Raw genomic sequence first — 17043 nt, forward strand, 5'->3', positions numbered from 1 at the left:
GGTAGATACAGATTGCCCTCAATATGAAGCCCTAACTCCTTCACTTGCAATTTAACCTCACTTCAAACCAAGATGCCCTGTACCAGGGAATTAACCTACCTGGCAGGGGATTTGGTAATAGGAGTCTGTCTCCATCCCAGGTCATTCCCTGCAGCTGGCATCCACCAGCTCCTGTTCTTAAAGCACAGCCTATTTGCCATGAATCCCTCCTCGCCATGTGCCAAACCCCAGATTAATTCAGCAGGTCTCTGCCCACTAGCGGGAGGAGAGGGCACAGTCTGCTTGCTCCATGATTCCCTGGGCACCCTTCCATGGCTCGTTGCCCTCCAGATAAGGATTTTCCCTGCAGCAGATGCTGTGCTGGGTGTCAGCGGCCGCCAGCACGGGCACGGGGCCAGCCCAGCCAGCGCACCGGGAGCGCTCTGCACCCACGGGAGCGGAGCCAAACCACCGCAGCGCCCACGGTGGCGAGAGGGCTGGCCCTGCAGCCCTCGGGCTCCAGCCACCTGCATCTCCTGTCCGGCCGGGGTTTAAAGCTCCCCTGGAGACACGGACGACTGAGCCGTTCCCTACGCGCAGGGCCGCAGCGGGGCATGCCTCCCCAGCGGCACACCGCTCACCCCCGCGCCTGGAGGCGAGGCCGCTGCTAACCGCGCGTGCAGCAATGCCCACGCTCAGCGGAGACGCGTGCCTCCCCGCCTTTAGATCCCCCTCTTCAAAGTCTCTCACAAACGGGCTTCACGTCCAGCCGTTACCAAGCCAGCTGCAGCCCCCCCTCACTGAAGTGTGTGTTTCATCCCACCTTCCCTGCCCTTAGCAAAGGTCCCAGAGCCTCCCTCGCCCCACCGCTGTCACACGTGTCCAGCCGTGGTGGAGCACGTTGTTCCCTGTCTCACTGCACAAAGGGCAGGAGGCTCGGGAACCTCGTTTCCCCTTCGTCATTGCTCTGGGAGAGTCTCTCCTCTCGATGGGTTGCCATGCACAGTGGCTTGGATTACTTCCTTAGGAGAGCTTTGCCTTTCCTTGCAAATTAATCAAACAGTAATGGGAGCAGACCAGTGCTTTTGAAATAGCTGCACCAGATGAGATGGAGCAGAGGGAGCACTGAGGGAGAAGGGGGAAGGAGGAGACACCTCCGGAGAACAGGCTTATATGTAAACAGTAACGGGATATATAAATATTTGGAGAGCAGGGTTGGCCAGGAATCAGCAGTTCACGTGGGAACTTGCTGTTCCCTTGCATGGCAAGGGAGGCAAAGCAGAGAGTTAAGGTTCAAGTCGTTGCTTTGGGCTTCACCTTGGAAAAGGGCCATGTTTATGGGGCAGAATCTGCCCCTACACAAAAGGCTGGGGCACAAGCCTTGCCCAGAGGGGAGCTTCTCCCTGACACCAGGTGAGGGAGGAACTGTGCGGCCCGTTCACGGAAAGCGGTGAAGTCGGGGCCGCTAGGTTCTGCCAGGATGCTCAAGGCATGAAGCAGCCTCACTGCAGGAGCATCCGGAGAGCTGGGAGGAGGCACGTTGCACTGGCCCACCCATGCATCAGTGGCTGCGGGTTGGGAACATGCTTGCTAAACTAGAAGCAGCTCAAAAATCCCAGTAGTTCAAAAACCATGACTTGGGCCTCAGTCAGGAGACCGGATTTAAAATCATGAGATATGTTTGTTAAAGGATAAACATGGATTGTGCATTTCCCATCTGGTTCTCAAGTTTATAGGGATTACATGTTCAAGATCTGCTACGGAACCATCAGAATTCACGAGTTCCTTAGAAAAAGAAACCCGAGTTTGTCAGTTGCAGGACTCTGGAGCTTGGGCTTTGGGAGAGGAGGAGAATTGCAAACCCTGACAAAACTGCAAGAACAGGCATCACTGAAAACAGTTTCTACTCCCTGAGCCACTGGAGCTGCTGTGATGCAAAAGCTCCTGTGTGCCTGGAAGGGATCTGAAACTAGATGAGGTGACCTAAGGTCTGTCCTTCACCCCTACTCAAAGCATGTCCAGGGGGTCCAAGATGCCCACGTGTTCCAGACATATTTTATACTACAAAGCAGAGACATGTCCAAGAAGTGAAGAGGGAAAGGGTGAGGTGATGCAGGGACAGAGGTGGTTCCAGAGCAGAAAGAGCAATGTGGAACCCAGCTGCTCCCAGGGAGGGAAGAGGAGGGACGGGCCACCCTGCCAAAGCAGACAACCCCAGGGAGCACGCGTTAGCCACAGTGTGCGACCTGGTGCTGGGAGCAGAGCTCCTGGGGGACAGATGCTGCTCCCCATGACATATTCTGCTGTGGCGCATCCAGCCATGTGGCCTCAAAATCAAACGCGGCTGGGAACAGCGTTTTGACTCACCAGAAGCAGCTCATATGGAAGACATGTGAGCACCCACAAAAGGGAGCAAGGGGGCTGGTGAGCTTGCTCTGCTCACAGCTGGCTGGGGGAAGGGGCAGCTCACAGAGAGGGGCTGGACAAGCAGCAGGGTGCACTAGCCAGACCTCGGACCACCACCAGACAGGAGCTGGCAGGGCCAGCTGGAAGGGGAAGGAGACTAAGCACCGGGAAGATGGGAGCACTAGCCCCTAGTGCTGCAACCTGCCTGGGTCAGAGCTTCTCCATCCCTGTGACTGCACCCTTTCCTCCAAGACCCCACATCCTGTCCTGGCAAAGGACAGGGAATCATGAAAGCTCCGTGCCACAGTCCCATCCTGCTAGGCCCAAAGAGAGCTCTGTTCTCTTTGAAGTTGCTTTCAAAGGCTCTCAGAATGAAGGCTAACATGGTTTTGATTTGCAGCTTCTTTTACAACATTATAAAGACAGCTGTGAATTCAAACCAGAGCCATAAAATACCAGGCGGCACACTGTGCTGCATGGGGAGCCTTCCAGCAGCTGCCCAGCCAGGCCCGTCCTGCGGGGCTGCCTTTGCAAACAAAAGCCCGTCCCCCAGCCGCCTGCCATCTCCAGCCAGCCTTGCTCCTCCTAGGAGCTGCTCTGCCTCCTTCCCCTGGGTTTGGAGCATGCTCCAGCTTCTCCACTGCTTGCACTCAGTGTCATCCTAGGTGGGATGAGGGCCCTGGCAGAAACTTGTTGACTGGTCTTGCCCTGTTGGTCTTCTAGTCCCTGCTCTAGAGCATCCCAGCTCTTTTCTGCATGTTGAGTCAAGCAACTGTCTTGTGTAGCCCTATCACAGCCCCATCCCTCGCTCCCAACGCAGGTGGCTGTTCTTCAGAGCCAAAGCTGGATAGCGTGGACACAGCGGAGACTGACAGGACTCTTTACCTTTGTGCAGGACGCAGCACATGTCTCTCTCCCAGCCACAAAGGTGCTGCTGCACCTCCGTGTCATTTCTTGGAGCTGGGATCCCTGGGCCCAGGACAAGCCCCTGCACACTCACTCCCCATCCTTGTTTTCTCTTCCCCATGGCAGGCAGCAGGGAGGCCGCCTTTGTCTACGCCATCTCCTCGGCAGGAGTCGTCTATGCCATCACCCGAGCCTGCAGCCAAGGGGACCTGAAAGCCTGCAGCTGCGACCCTCTCAAGAGGGGCCGCTCCAAGGATGAGCGCGGGGAGTTCGACTGGGGTGGCTGCAGTGACAACATCAACTACGGGATCAGGTTTGCCAAAGCCTTTGTGGATGCCAAGGAGAAGAAAGTAAAAGATGCCCGGGCACTGATGAACTTGCACAACAACCGCTGCGGGAGGATGGTGAGTTCACTGGCACTCAGACAGCTCCCACGTTCCTCCCCACGCCCCTTTCTGCTGCAAGGAGTGTCCTTTGCAGCCAGACACAACCTTCCTGAAGCAGAGTCCAGCAGCCAGTGCCTATTGCAAAGCTGAAGGTATCTCCCTGCCCTCAAGCTGCCGGTCCCTGTGCCAAGCCAGCATTCGCACCCAGGCACTCAGGGACCCTTCCAGCAGAAGTGGCAGTGGGAGCAGCTCCATGCTCTGCTGGCAAGGCAGGCATAGCCCTGGCATTAGCCAGGGCAGGGAGCAGGACTCAGGGTGCCCATGGAGGCTAGGGTCCTGCTGCAGGCAGGGCTTGCCCGCTCTGCAGAGGGACACCCCCTCCAGGACACTGCCTTGCCTTCTCTGTGCTCTTCTGCATGCTCAGGACAGCAAATGGCCCCGTGGAGATCACAACTCCTCTGCTTACCTTCACCCCCAGCGTATATGTCCTCACTGATGTTAGCATCAGCATCCACTGAAACGCATCCTTAGTATGTGTCACTGCAGCAGTTTGATGCCACACCTTGAAGGGAAGAGGAGAGGGAGGTTTGTTTTATCAGAGAGGCTTTCTACCTTTGCCTTAATTCATTCCTAGAGCTCACTTTCTCTGGGGGCCCCCACTGAAGGGCAAAATTGCATAGTTTTCCAGTCTCACCTAAGTGGTCTTTTCAAAGGGCAGGGCTCACAGAAATCACACACTGGCCCTTCCCGTCAGGGAGAACGATCCCAAGCAAGTGAGAGGGCTGATAAACTACTCCAAGGACCAATAGATTCAGGCACAACAGGGTCACAGCCTCTCCTCACAGCATCCCTCTTCTCACAGGCTGTTAAGCGTTTCCTGAAGCTGGAGTGCAAATGCCACGGAGTCAGTGGCTCCTGCACACTAAGGACTTGTTGGCTGGCAATGTCAGATTTTCGGAAAACGGGGGATTATCTAAGGAAGAAATACAACGGGGCCATCCAAGTGACAATGAACCAAGACGGCACTGGCTTCACTCTGGCCAACAAGAACTTCAGGAAGCCCACGAAAACAGACCTGGTGTATTTTGAGAACTCACCTGATTATTGCGTGATGGACAAGTCAGCAGGTAAAAAAAATGCCCCATTAATAGTGTAAAAGCAGCTCTTCCTCCTCTCCTGTCAGGCCTGCAACTTCCAAACAGCTCAGCCTGGCAGGGCTCACATCACCTCTAACAAGGAAGAGATTACCCGTTAGGGCATCAGCTCCAAGGTGCTGCCATGGGATTGAGGACATGCAGGACTGTCCTCAATGCAAGGGGGTACCTGCCTTGCATTTACCTTAGCACAGCACTGCAGACCCCTGCTCTCTGCTCAGGCAGGCATGAGCTCCAGGCTGTAAAGAGGCTGTAACAGAATTTGAGCTTCATTTAGTTTAAATCCTGAAGTTGTCCAAGTACACACAAGTCAAGATATGTTAAGAAAAAAAAAAAACAAGGAAAAAAACAACCATCAATGACTGTCAGGCATTTAAGGGAAACAGCCTCTCTGGGAGCTACCCGGCACTACACTAGCCTGTTTATCCCAGGGTTATTCCAGGAGCTGGGGATCATTCCTGATCTGTGGCATTTAGGCTAACACAGTCATTTGTTTTGAGTCTTACAGGCACTCAAACTGAGTCTGATAGAGATTGCTCCACTGAATTTCTATCACATCTTCAAAAGAGCTCATCTTCAATAGAGTTTATGCTAAATTTATGCCCTCACCACACAGATGGGACTCCCTGCACGGGGCAGATTTGGTACAGCTATACCAAATACCAAAAGCAGGAAAGTGCCCTCAATAGCACCAGAAAGCTGCTACCCTCTGTGCTCACCCTCTGACCACCCCTTCCCTGCCATTCAGGGTATTATCACACTAACATAAACATTTAGTATGAGATGAGAAAGGGGACAGATTTAGAGAGACACAGAGATTTTCTTTGTGCCTAAGAATTTTGCATGCCCTAATTCCATGCGCATCTGGCTGAAGACACCAACCAAACCTTGGGACATCCTCAAACAGCTTGCAACAGCTGTTGTCACAGGTGATGCCGTAGCCGGTTACCACCAGAGCCCTCAGGTGGTGTTAGCCACTGGAGCACTGTATCTACAGAGCACCTTGTCAAGGCACACAGAAGTGCACACATCTGCACAAAGCAGAACTGGATTTGTCCAAAATCCCCAGGCTTCACAACCAACCATCCAAACCTCATAGACCTCTTATAATGAATGTAGCAGAGTCTTTCTTCTGCAGAGCAAAGCTCCCTTAAATAGACAATAAGCAGCCCATTTAGTATAACAGGCTGAAGGCTTCTTCTCTGAACCCAGCCTTAGGTTGGGACGACACGCAGCGAAGCCAGTGTCATTGCTGCTCGGCTTCTGTAAAGAAGATCAATGGCTTTCCGTGCGATGGAGCCATCCATCAGGTCAGAGAGACTTCAGAGGGCTGCCAGTTACCATGGCAGCCAGCCCACCTCCCCGAGCGCGGGAGGGTGGCCGAGACACAAAAGCGCTCCGCGGGGAAAGCGAACCGCTTGCTTGATGCCACGCTTAATTGAGCCATTAGCCCAGACGTTCTATCCAGCAGCGGCAGGGGGTGACTTCTAGCTTCTGCAGCCACAATCACCCCTGCTCCCTGCCAGCTGATCATGCACACACTAAACTGGCCTTCGGGGGCCTTCTTGGAGCACAGGCTGGGCAGGGAAAAAGCCCATCCCTACCCGCCACTGCTCCTTCAGTCATGGCAGTAGAGGGTGCATGCTCCAGCAGGGAATTTTGTGAGCTGACAGAGACAGAAGCCACTCGGAGGGTCACCAAAGCAGCTCCGGCAGGCCAGGCTTTCTACCCGCACTGCAAGACATGCCCTTAAACCAAAGCAAGCGTGTGCTTGTGCTCTGCAATCTGTTCCCAGCAGCCTGTTCCCAGACCTCAGAAAGGCCAGATCATGACAAATTTGGGTATATTGCATCGGAACCAACTACATTTCACCTGCCAATAAAGCAGTCACATCTAAGGTCTCCACTGCAGATGGTAAATATCCAATCATACCCACAATCATACCCACAACCCAACAACCAAACGGGGTGGGCTGGGGGAGGCATTTGGACAAGAATGAGGAAGAACAGCCTAACTCACTCTTCCTTCCTTCCTCTAGGCTCCCTGGGGACAGCAGGTCGCGTGTGCAACAAGATGTCCCGCGGGACAGACGGCTGCGAAGTGATGTGCTGCGGGCGGGGGTATGACACCACTCGCGTCACCCGCATTACCAAGTGCGAGTGCAAGTTCCACTGGTGCTGCGCTGTGCGCTGCAAGGAGTGCGAGGACACTGTGGACGTGCACACATGTAAAGCACCGAAACGGGCCGAGTGGTTAGACCAAACCTGAGGATTTGGGAACAACACAGGGAAGAATCAACTGCAACCCCCCTCCCCCCATTTTTAAAAAAAACCTGTGCCCTGTGGGCCATGGCATTCTGGGAGTTGTAGTTCAACTGCATGGCTTTTATTTAATTAATTCTGCAAAGCACTAAAGAAAGGACTACATTTCCCAGGAGGTACTGCAGACCCTTCTATTTGCTCAGCAAAACTATTCTCTTACCTAGAAGGAGTCTGCAATCCTTGCTGAAACTGTGAAACTTCTTTTGCCCATTGTTACCTTTGCGAAGGGACAGTGCAACCGATATGAACTTAGAGGACTGATCATTGGAATGCAACAACTGAGGAATACTGCATCTCCCCGAGAATTTGTTGCAATAAAGTTTCACCAGCAAAAAACTGTAGTTCAAAATAAGAAATTCTTGCAGAAAGCACTCTTGCTTTTACTTTTTTGCAAGGCCAGAGGAAGGGTGTTGCAAATTCTTAAGAAAGTTCTTTGATCTCAATGTTTCTCTCAAGCAGACCTGGCATACTATACCCCAGCTGCACTACTGACACCAGCTGAGCAAGAGCAACTTCTGCACAGAAGCTTCACCTCGTTCCCCCAGTGAAGATGATGGGTGGCGTTGTAAATTGTCAGCTGAAACCTGAATAACTGCAAAAAGACAAAGCCTATCAATACATGTTCACAATAATCAGAGGGCTAGAGAAAGCAAACAAAATCTGTGAGCTAACTGGTAAGTTCAGGAGTCAATGGATACAACAGTGTCCCTCTGTAAAACTCACTTGTATGTTGTGTATACTGCTTATTATTTTAAGACAAAATTCATTATAAACCTATATCAGAAAATTATGTCATTTGCTTTTTGAATTACTATATAATCAATTGTGCAGAGAAGCCCTCAGTCTCTTCCTCCAGGCTGGGAATCAGCCTACAGCTTTTCTTCCTGCGTTCTTACCTACAGGTTCTGCAGTCCTTAAGCACAGACCTCCCCACCCCAGTAATTATGCATTTTTTCCTCACAAAGTAGAGTCATACAGTCCAGCGTGCTAAGCCCGCAATGGAATCCTTCATAAGAACCAGAACACCCCAAGACATCTAATGATATAATACTGGGTCAAGCAAGAGATCCTAGATGAGCTGCCCTGTCTTTCCCATGGGGGGTGGGGAGGGGGGAAACCTTAAAAACTACCAACTCAAACTGAAACTGATGAGAGGAGGGGCAGGAAGCTGAAGAGCTGCAAGTGGATGTGTTATGGGGATTAACCCTTCTCATCTCTAGGAATTTCCTCAATTCTTCCCCGCCCAGTTTGGGCAAGCACTGATTACAGACATGCTTTATTTAGGTTAAGGACACTTTATAGAGACTGATTAAAAAGTATCAGTCCACACAGACTTAATTGGTACAACTCTTATTTGTACACTAACTAAATGATTCAGAAAGAAATTTAGCTAAATCATTGCAATTTCTGAGCATATGCTGAAGCCCAAGAAGTTTAACATCCTATAGCAGACACCAGGACTCTATTGTCTGCAAGGAATTCATCACAACAGTTTAGGATTGCAGCAACTAACCGTTGGACTAATAATTGCACCAGTCTGAACTTTGATTTAATAAAGTGCTTTTATGTCAACAGACACGAAGCACCATAGCGGCAGACTTAATTGTTACAGATGCTTCTAAACTTCCCTTCCAGAGCTTGGTTGCCCCCTTTGCCCAGGGCAAGACATGCTTTCTTAATGGCTGAGTAAAAGTGTTATTAATTTTCCTCATATTGATCATCATCATGCTGAAGGGCAGGTAAGTAAATTTCATGCTCATATCAGGAAATTTTCAAAGCAAGTTTTCAAGAATGCATAAACTTACAATAACAATGGGAAAGGACAAGTCAACATTAACATTCATTTGTAAGTATTTTTAATTTGGTTCTGATTTTATACTGCTATTGCTTCCATAAGAGCTGTAGAATCTCCCCAGTGATTCGAGGCTTTCTACTGTCAGGCAGCGAGCAGTATAGAGAGAGGGAACTGAGGTGGCTACAGCACAAAGGTTTGAGGGAACGGTCAAAGCAGCAGGATGGGATTAAACCAAAGGAGATTATTCTATTTCTAAACCACCATTGGCTATCACACTGTTCAGAGTGAAGTGCCACCTCTGAGATATAATTTTACCCAATGGCCCTAGGAAATATTAGGTTTAACTGGCGAGAGAAAACTGTTTTGACGGGAAGTGCTCAAAGAATTTAAACAGCCTGCCTTTGGGGCAGATTGCAGTGCATTACTCTTTACCAGACAGACCACTGAGATTGCTTATGCAGAAAAGGGATCTTCAGCTCAGCTTCTGCAGAAGCATGGACAAGCAAAAAGGTAAAATTTTAACAGAACTATGCATGAAGTGCAGCAGCAATCCAAAACAGTGTGAATTCAACAGCAGTGCTGCCAAGGCTTGGCAGACTGGTACCGTGCTGCAACTAACAGGGCAGTACACCTGTAATTCTTGTAGCGAAGCTGAACATTTATGGTAATGCATCTACACCTGCGTACACGCTGCTTTTCTGCTTTCCAGAATGCTAAGGCCTTTTATGAAACTCTTGATCCTATGAAGCTCTTAAATCTGATTATTACCATTGTAAAGTACTGGACAAAGGCACCTAAACTCCTTTGCTTCATGTTTTTCACTCAAGCATTTCAGCTGACTTAGAAACAAGTCATTTTAAAATATCAGTCACCTGCCCCCTGCATATCAGATTTAAGAACAGGAAGCAAGGCATGTGCTGCACCCTGGCGTCTCAGTACTGCTTGAAGAATGACAACTCCCACCTTTGTAGGCCGCAGCGAGGCAAATAAGGAGGGCCTGATCTCTCCTTCGTCTAACTCTCATTTCTCATAGAATTAAATCAGAGATCTCTCTCTATTGAATTCTGCACAGATTAAGCACAAGAGGGCTCAACAGCACCTTTCCTCCTCTCTCACTGCTCGTGCAGAACTTGCATTCAAGCTTATGTTTATCTTGGAGGCTCCTGTGTCTCACCTCGGGTCCTTCAAAGCCCTCTGAACTTCAAGGATAGGCAATTTTCACAAAGACTTGTTCTGTCTCTAGACTGTGTCAGAGGAATGCTGGCAGGTGAAAGGGAGGAGGTTTGAACCAGGCCAAAGGCATTTTAAGCCTGCTGTAGCACAGCGTTCATCAGCATGCAGTCTAATCTACTGGGAAGAGCTCTCTCATTTATCTTCATTACTGCTCCACCTACCATCAATTTAAGACAGACTTTAAAAAAAAAATGCTGCCCCCTTTGCAATCAATCCAAGCCTCTCCTCCCTCTTTTTCCCAGAGTAATACACACTCAATAGGCTGAGAAGGACCCTAGTGCCCCGAGACCCAAGGGTCAGCTGTTGATAAACATTTCTTTCTCTCCAGGATACTTCTGGGAGTTCTCTTCCAACAGAAATACTGGTTCTTAGCAGATTTGTAGACCCACCTGATGAATGACAGCTTAATCATTGGCTCCTTCTAGGGTCCTAAAATATTTCTTCTGTTTGAATGCTGATGTTCAACATTTCACAACAAAGAAGCAAGAAGTCCTGAGGACTGACTGTCTTAGCTTTATTGCCTTTCCCCCTTCCTGGCTGCAAACTGTACCATCATCAAAATATTAAAGCTGGATGCCTTTATCACTTTATAGCTGAAAAGGCAACCCTCTTTAACCCTGCCAATTTTCACAGACACAACTAAATTCGCTCATTTACAGCAATAAACTTGAAGAGTAAGAATTTGTAAAGCAGGTACCAGTGTTACAGTAGCACCCAGAGTATCAGCTGTGGATACAGCCCAATTAGTTTGAGTCTATCAGATACACCAAGTGAGACAGTTTTTTCTGCAAAGGACTTCCAATCCTAAATATGCAAGACCGAAGGGAGAGAGGAACCATTTCCCATTTGAGAGAATTAAGCAAACAGGCATAGTGAAAAAGCATTTTGTCAAGGCCCATGGAAGTCTGTACAGCACAGGCAGCTGAACCCATGACTCCCAAGTCCTGGCCTACTTATGTTTACCACCAAGGGATGCAATTAGGGACAGATGAAAAGGGAGCAAGCATTACATAACCTCCTTTCAGAGTCATATATGCTTTAGACAGCTTGTGGAGTTTTAGGGTGTTTCCATGCTTTGACTTCTCCCACTTGCAAGCACACAGGTGCCTTGCTGAGAGACAATGCTCACTCCTTGTTTACTGACAAGGAAATAGCAAAAGCACAATACCTGGGAATCAGAAATATGTTGGTTAACTAGCACTAACTTTCACTGTTTAAGTAGGAAGATGTTCCACTTGCAGGCTCAATAAAATTGAAGCTGTTGTATGTTGTCTTACAAATGAGGCCTACTGAAACTCTTTCAGTGCAGTCAACTTCAGAAAACAGATGTTTTCCATCTATAAAAGTTTATGAAGGCTGGAGTGTTGTCACAGAGTACTCAATTCCACTCACATGCCCCTCTTAAGTAATTTGCCTGAAGTGTATGGGCAAACTTTTGTGGAAGATCATGTTCTAATTATCCCCCAGTCAAAACCATGTCTGAACCCAAAGACAAGGAGCAGAATTAACTGTTTAATGAGTTCCTGAATAACTTACCTTCCCTCAAAAAGCTGGACAGGACACACAGGAGGAAGAAGCAGAAGACATAGGAAACACAGGATACATACAAACTCAGATCAGAGCATTCTGTCTACTAAACCATGTGCAAGTGAGAGTGCCTGAGCCCAGGGTGACAGCAGATACTTTTTCTAGATGGATCTATCAATAGGAAGATTAATTTTGTGACCTACAACAATCCAGAGGGTATACACTGTTCAGTCACATTTCAGTCCTAAAAACTCCTTGTCACTGTCATAGACCCTTTCTGTCCACCATCACATTTACAGTTATGCAACATGCTTCGCTCAAGTACGTGCCAATGGCTACTGACCATTTTCTCAAGTGAGAGCATGTTGCACGAGGGTTGTCTGAATAACCACACTCTTCCTGTATCGGGTCCAAATCTCAGGGACAGGTTTATTGGGGTATTTCTACTAACATTTGCACAACCTGTCAAGATCTGTGTGGGAGCTTTCACATCCATTATTACTGAACACAAGTCACGGAGGGCTGCTCCAACTAGCAGCAGGGGGATTACTGCTCCAAAATCTCAGCTGACGAGTCAGTATAGGAGAATGCAATAGTCACACACTCTGTCACACTGTTTTATAACTGATGATAGCCTACAGTCAGAATAGAAAGGAAATCAAGAGGCTTCTTAAGAGAAGGGTTTGAGTTGATGAGGCCAAAGTGCGATTGTAACATTAAATGTATCCAGAGTAAAAGAAAAATGTAACTGGCCAGAAATAACCAAAGCAAGAAGATTTCCAACAGAGAAACGTATGCATCTTCATCAAAGCATCCCTACTGATACAAAAATGTGGGTATGTTATATAGCATTCCCAATAATCAAACTCACTCAAGAGTCTAACAACAAGCAAGACACACCAATTAAAGTTGGAAACAACAAGGAAAGTTCCTAGCACATTAGCAGCATCCCTGATCACCATTCTATTTCCACAGTGCTAAGGGCTGGGGCATGCAGAACATACCTCAATTACAAGGCTCACAAAGGGAGTCGATAGCTAGGAGACTAGAGACAAGAGCTTGCAACTGAAGCTGCCTTTCCTTTCTATCCACCTTTAATAAAAGTTAAGTGAATTGAGACCACAAAACTAAGCACAGAAGCCCACTACTGTTGCTATTGTCAATGCGACCTGATGCTTAGGAAATATTTTTGTCCCATGAGTGGAAGATCAGAATAGCTAGCTAGCATCATATCATCTATGCAGCAATACAGACTTAACCACTGAAAGAAGAAACAAGGAGTCTGCTTCTTTTGGAAAGCAGAACATGGGAAGATGGGTACTACTCAGAGGCTTGTAGACTACGAGTTCCATCTTGCTTTCTCTGACCTTGCTACCAATACTGTCCTCTGTTAAGAATACAGCATCAGTGCACATCTGCTCCCTACCTCCACAGCTGTTCCTAGTCTAAAATCTCAATACAGTTTCACATGGCTCCCACTTACCTGCCCCATATATTAGTAGTTTGGGAGGCACATTTCCCCTCAGGCTGTCATTCTCTGGGCAGGGGCAAAGGGGCAAAATTAATTTATGACTGTAAGAACCCCATATGTGCATCTCCTTTTTTCTGAGGGAGTTTGCTCTCTTATTTAACCTCTTCAGCCCACTGGCACTGGAGGCTGATGATGCAGTTTATAGAGAGGTGCAGGCACTTCACTCTCCCCCCTCCCCCTGGAATCCTCCTCTCACTTGTGGTCCTTGGGATTCACCCAATGTTTCTCAGAAAAAAAGAGGACCTCAAGACAAGTATGCATTTAATAAGCAGTGAGACAAATAAGCTCCAGTTATCCCAGCAGAATTACAACACCAGAGAACAATTTGCCACATTCCTCTGAAGGCCTGAAGGAACCCAATTGCCTGCTCTCAGCCTAAATAGGTACCAGACACCAAGTGCTCCATAAGCAAACAGAGCCCCCAAAGTGCAAAAATGAAATAAGTAAAAAGCTTCACATTACATATAAACCAGCCGTTTGCACCTTGTTATTAATGGTCTTGACTATGACCTCTGAACCCTGCCTTGCTCAGAGTCATGGATATACAAGCCTTGGCACCCTCACAACAATTCCAGGATGGGGAGGTGGGAAATAAACAAGCCTGGCCAATACTGCAGGAGATGCAGTAAAGAGAAACCAGACTGCAACAAAGCTGTACCATGAATCACTCCCATGCAGCAGCCAGGGCTGAGAGGATCTCCTGGATGCTCTCATCAACATAACCTTGGTGACTGGGGTTTCTGACAGGATGGAAAGTTGTTGCCACATATATACTCGCATAAAAGCTAGCAGCGCAACATCTATCTGCAGTTTCAAAGAATGAAAGGCATCCAGCATGGTAAACAACTGCAAGAGAGTTCATTTTCTAGAGGTCTGATATTACCCAAATGAACTAGTGTTGCCTCATGCAGACCCTGTTCCCCAGAAACACGTATTAATCTAAACTGCCACACCACTGCTTTAACAGTTTTTATTATGGTACCAAGTTAGTGAGTGGAAAGTTCTACCCCTTGAAAGCTGTTCAGTATAAAGACATCACTTCTGATGGAGAAGTCTCTGCACTACAGGCAGCTGGAGAGTGTTCTGAGGACATTGTTGCACACTTGTCCTGCCCTCACACTCTACCTCGGGTGTTTGATACTGGCCACTGTAGACCTTTAGTAGGACCCACTATATCTGTTATGATATATTGGACTGAAACCCTCCTACTTGCACAAAGGGGCCAGAGCTACAGACTGAATCTGTGACAATCACTTTTCCAAACTTAATTTCTCAGATAAAATAGGTATATAGAAATACTATACTTTATAGACATTTGCCAGGCTTAAAGGATTTGTATGTCTAAATGACATCAACTACCCAATAGCATTTGGGAACTAAGCTTCCACTTCATTTAGTCAGCCAACATTTAGAAAGCTCTACTTCAATAACAACATTGCAAATCATGTTTCTGTGATCTCTCCAGATGTGTATGCAATAAAGGCCCTGACCCACAAACATATTTAGATACTCAACTACTATTCATTAAAATCAATGGTAAGATAGGGCAAATTCACACAAGAATTTAGCCACTTAATTGCCTTAAACAATAGATTTGGTACCTGGGATAGCATTTCACTCTTTCCTTCCTGTCTTTTTAGAGACTGTACTTATGGAACAGTAAGAGACTGGCAGGAAGAAATGCAGCACTACTCTTCCTAGATATTCTGATTGAAGTGGATTTGTCATAAGATGTTATGAGACAGTGTAAGTAACAACAGAAAAAAATATATATATATATAACTCCACTCCTGCCAGTATTAATCAAAGAAACCATAATTATCCTATTTTACATATACACTTATCAGCAATAGGTATCAAATAAGTGTTGATTTTCAAGGTCCTTGACCTTGTATGAAAATTTGAGAGGTCTACTATACTTTTCTGTAAAAGGATTTTTGCCATCCCAACGACTATAAGGTTACTCTACAGCTTGTTTCCAGGAAATGGCAACAATCAATGCTTATCTTCCCTGAGTCATAATTGACTCGTTGTATATACACAACTTAATTGCATGTGGACTGAAATAATATTACTATGGTACGGATCAGGTAGTGAGTTCTTGCTCATAAGTGGCAAAGGAATGTTCCTATAAAGTATGCACAATCCTGCTAAAAAAAAAAAATCATACAGAGAGCTCCTCCTTCCTCAAGAATTACTGGCACTTTTGGAAAGGCAAGGAGATTTTCATTACATAGACTGTTGCCAGCTATACTTTCAGCATAAGCCCATCCCCTTTCTGTTACTGTTATGTCAGGGGAGGACAGTGAAAGAAAGCAGCTCTTGGGATGATACATGGAGGCAGTGCTTCATTTATAACCCCACACAAATGCTGGAAAATGTTCAACTTTAAAAAGCATTAGGTTGGTTACCTTATGGGCCCCTGCGGACCAAGAAGTGAAGTTACATGAACACAACATACCTATTAATCACCAGAATGATTCCACAGTGAGAAATGGCCCCAACGGCTTACATTCAACTGGAAAGAAAATTGAGAAAATTACCTACTAGTAGTTGGGCGACGCAAAAAATTTTGGTAGTACCTTTCCACAGGACTTCCCTCTTGACTTCTCAGTGAATGCAAGCATTTAACTTGGATTAAAGCACAGTCAACACAAAAACACAGTAGAGAGCAATGATGACATCTCTGCTTAAACATGTGTGTTTCCTCTTGGCCACAGTAATAAGCTATAAGTATATGAGATGCATAGGTGACTGTCTACTTCATAGTCCTTCGTTTACACGTTAAAGAAGGATTTGGCAAATTTATTCTCAGTCTTATGCGTCAAGATAGATTACAAGATGATGCAAACTGACTGAGATACCACATACTGCATATTTTCATTTTATATTCTGCCAAAAGCTGGAATGAACACTCCACTCCTTGCACCTGCTAACTGATCCTTTGGCTGGAACCTTGGCAAAAGAGAGAGTACTAAAAGCTACAACTGTACAGAAAGACTACTTTCGGAGAGTCAGAACTAAGGAATATTTTATCTGTATTAATTAGAATATCCTCTCTTCCTTATGAGTTCTGCTTCCATTAAAGAACTGAATAGCTTCAGAATGAAAAACTATCTCTGCTGATTGACTTAGCTACTACTTAAGATAATAGTAAGGGATACAGTAAGCTTCTTCCATCCAGGATTCAGAAACTGCTGTAATTTACAACAGCTTTCAAAGAAGCCCTCAAGGTCACAGCTTACATCACTCATTCATGAAAAATCAGTAAAGTTTAAACATGTAAAATCTCCTTAACCATTATTGGTAACTTCATGTTGCTATCAAAAATATATGAAAATTTACAGCTTTTCATGCACCCAGAATAAGCTTTATCCACAAGCCTGGGCTATTTTTATGGATTTCCACATTTTAAGGATTTCCACATTTTAAGACGCCTAGGACTTTGCTTCCTCAATACAGAGTAGCAGACATGAATGCGAAGTAGACATTTTCTCTAATGGGGGGAGAATGAAAATGGAGGTCACACCAATTACCTCAAACCACAGCTACCATTTTACCTCTGCTCTAAACAAATGTTTGTGGCAGGTCCATACAGCAAGTAATTCCTTTGAAGAGTGCTCTTCATCTTAGTTTTCTTCAAGTCTTGGTATCAACAACGTTAGTACTTTTCAGACTAACACTTGAAAGCCCAGGTCTCCCAAGGAGACTCCCATGCAGATACCACAATCACTTTGGCAGTTACAGAAACCATCTTGTTCTTCAAGGCAAAGGGATTTGAAAGACAAAAGATGTACGATTAAAT

At 46.7% G+C, this 17043-nt stretch overlaps 1 protein-coding gene and 1 long non-coding RNA gene across 2 annotated transcripts in view; one reads left to right on the plus strand and one right to left on the minus strand.

Moving 5' to 3' along the window:
* WNT2B (Wnt family member 2B) overlaps positions 1–7930 on the plus strand; it is a 23761-nt gene extending 15831 nt beyond the window's left edge. The window contains exons 3-5 of the mRNA XM_067310522.1: positions 3418–3695; positions 4540–4804; positions 6870–7930. Of these exons, the coding sequence (XP_067166623.1) occupies positions 3418–3695; positions 4540–4804; positions 6870–7099 (773 nt within the window). The 3' untranslated portion in view covers positions 7100–7930. The remainder of the gene's footprint in view (positions 1–3417; positions 3696–4539; positions 4805–6869) is intronic.
* On the minus strand, positions 5022–17020 carry LOC136994190 (uncharacterized). The gene is made up of 3 exons (XR_010886316.1): positions 16799–17020; positions 15700–15756; positions 5022–5081 (listed from the first exon to the last, which is right to left on the minus strand). It is a non-coding gene; the product is annotated as an uncharacterized lncRNA (long non-coding RNA).
* Between the last annotated feature and the right edge of the window lie 23 nt (positions 17021–17043).

Source organism: Apteryx mantelli, chromosome 25 (genome assembly GCF_036417845.1).
Source record: "Apteryx mantelli isolate bAptMan1 chromosome 25, bAptMan1.hap1, whole genome shotgun sequence".
Classification (NCBI taxonomy): Eukaryota; Metazoa; Chordata; class Aves; order Apterygiformes; family Apterygidae; genus Apteryx; species Apteryx mantelli.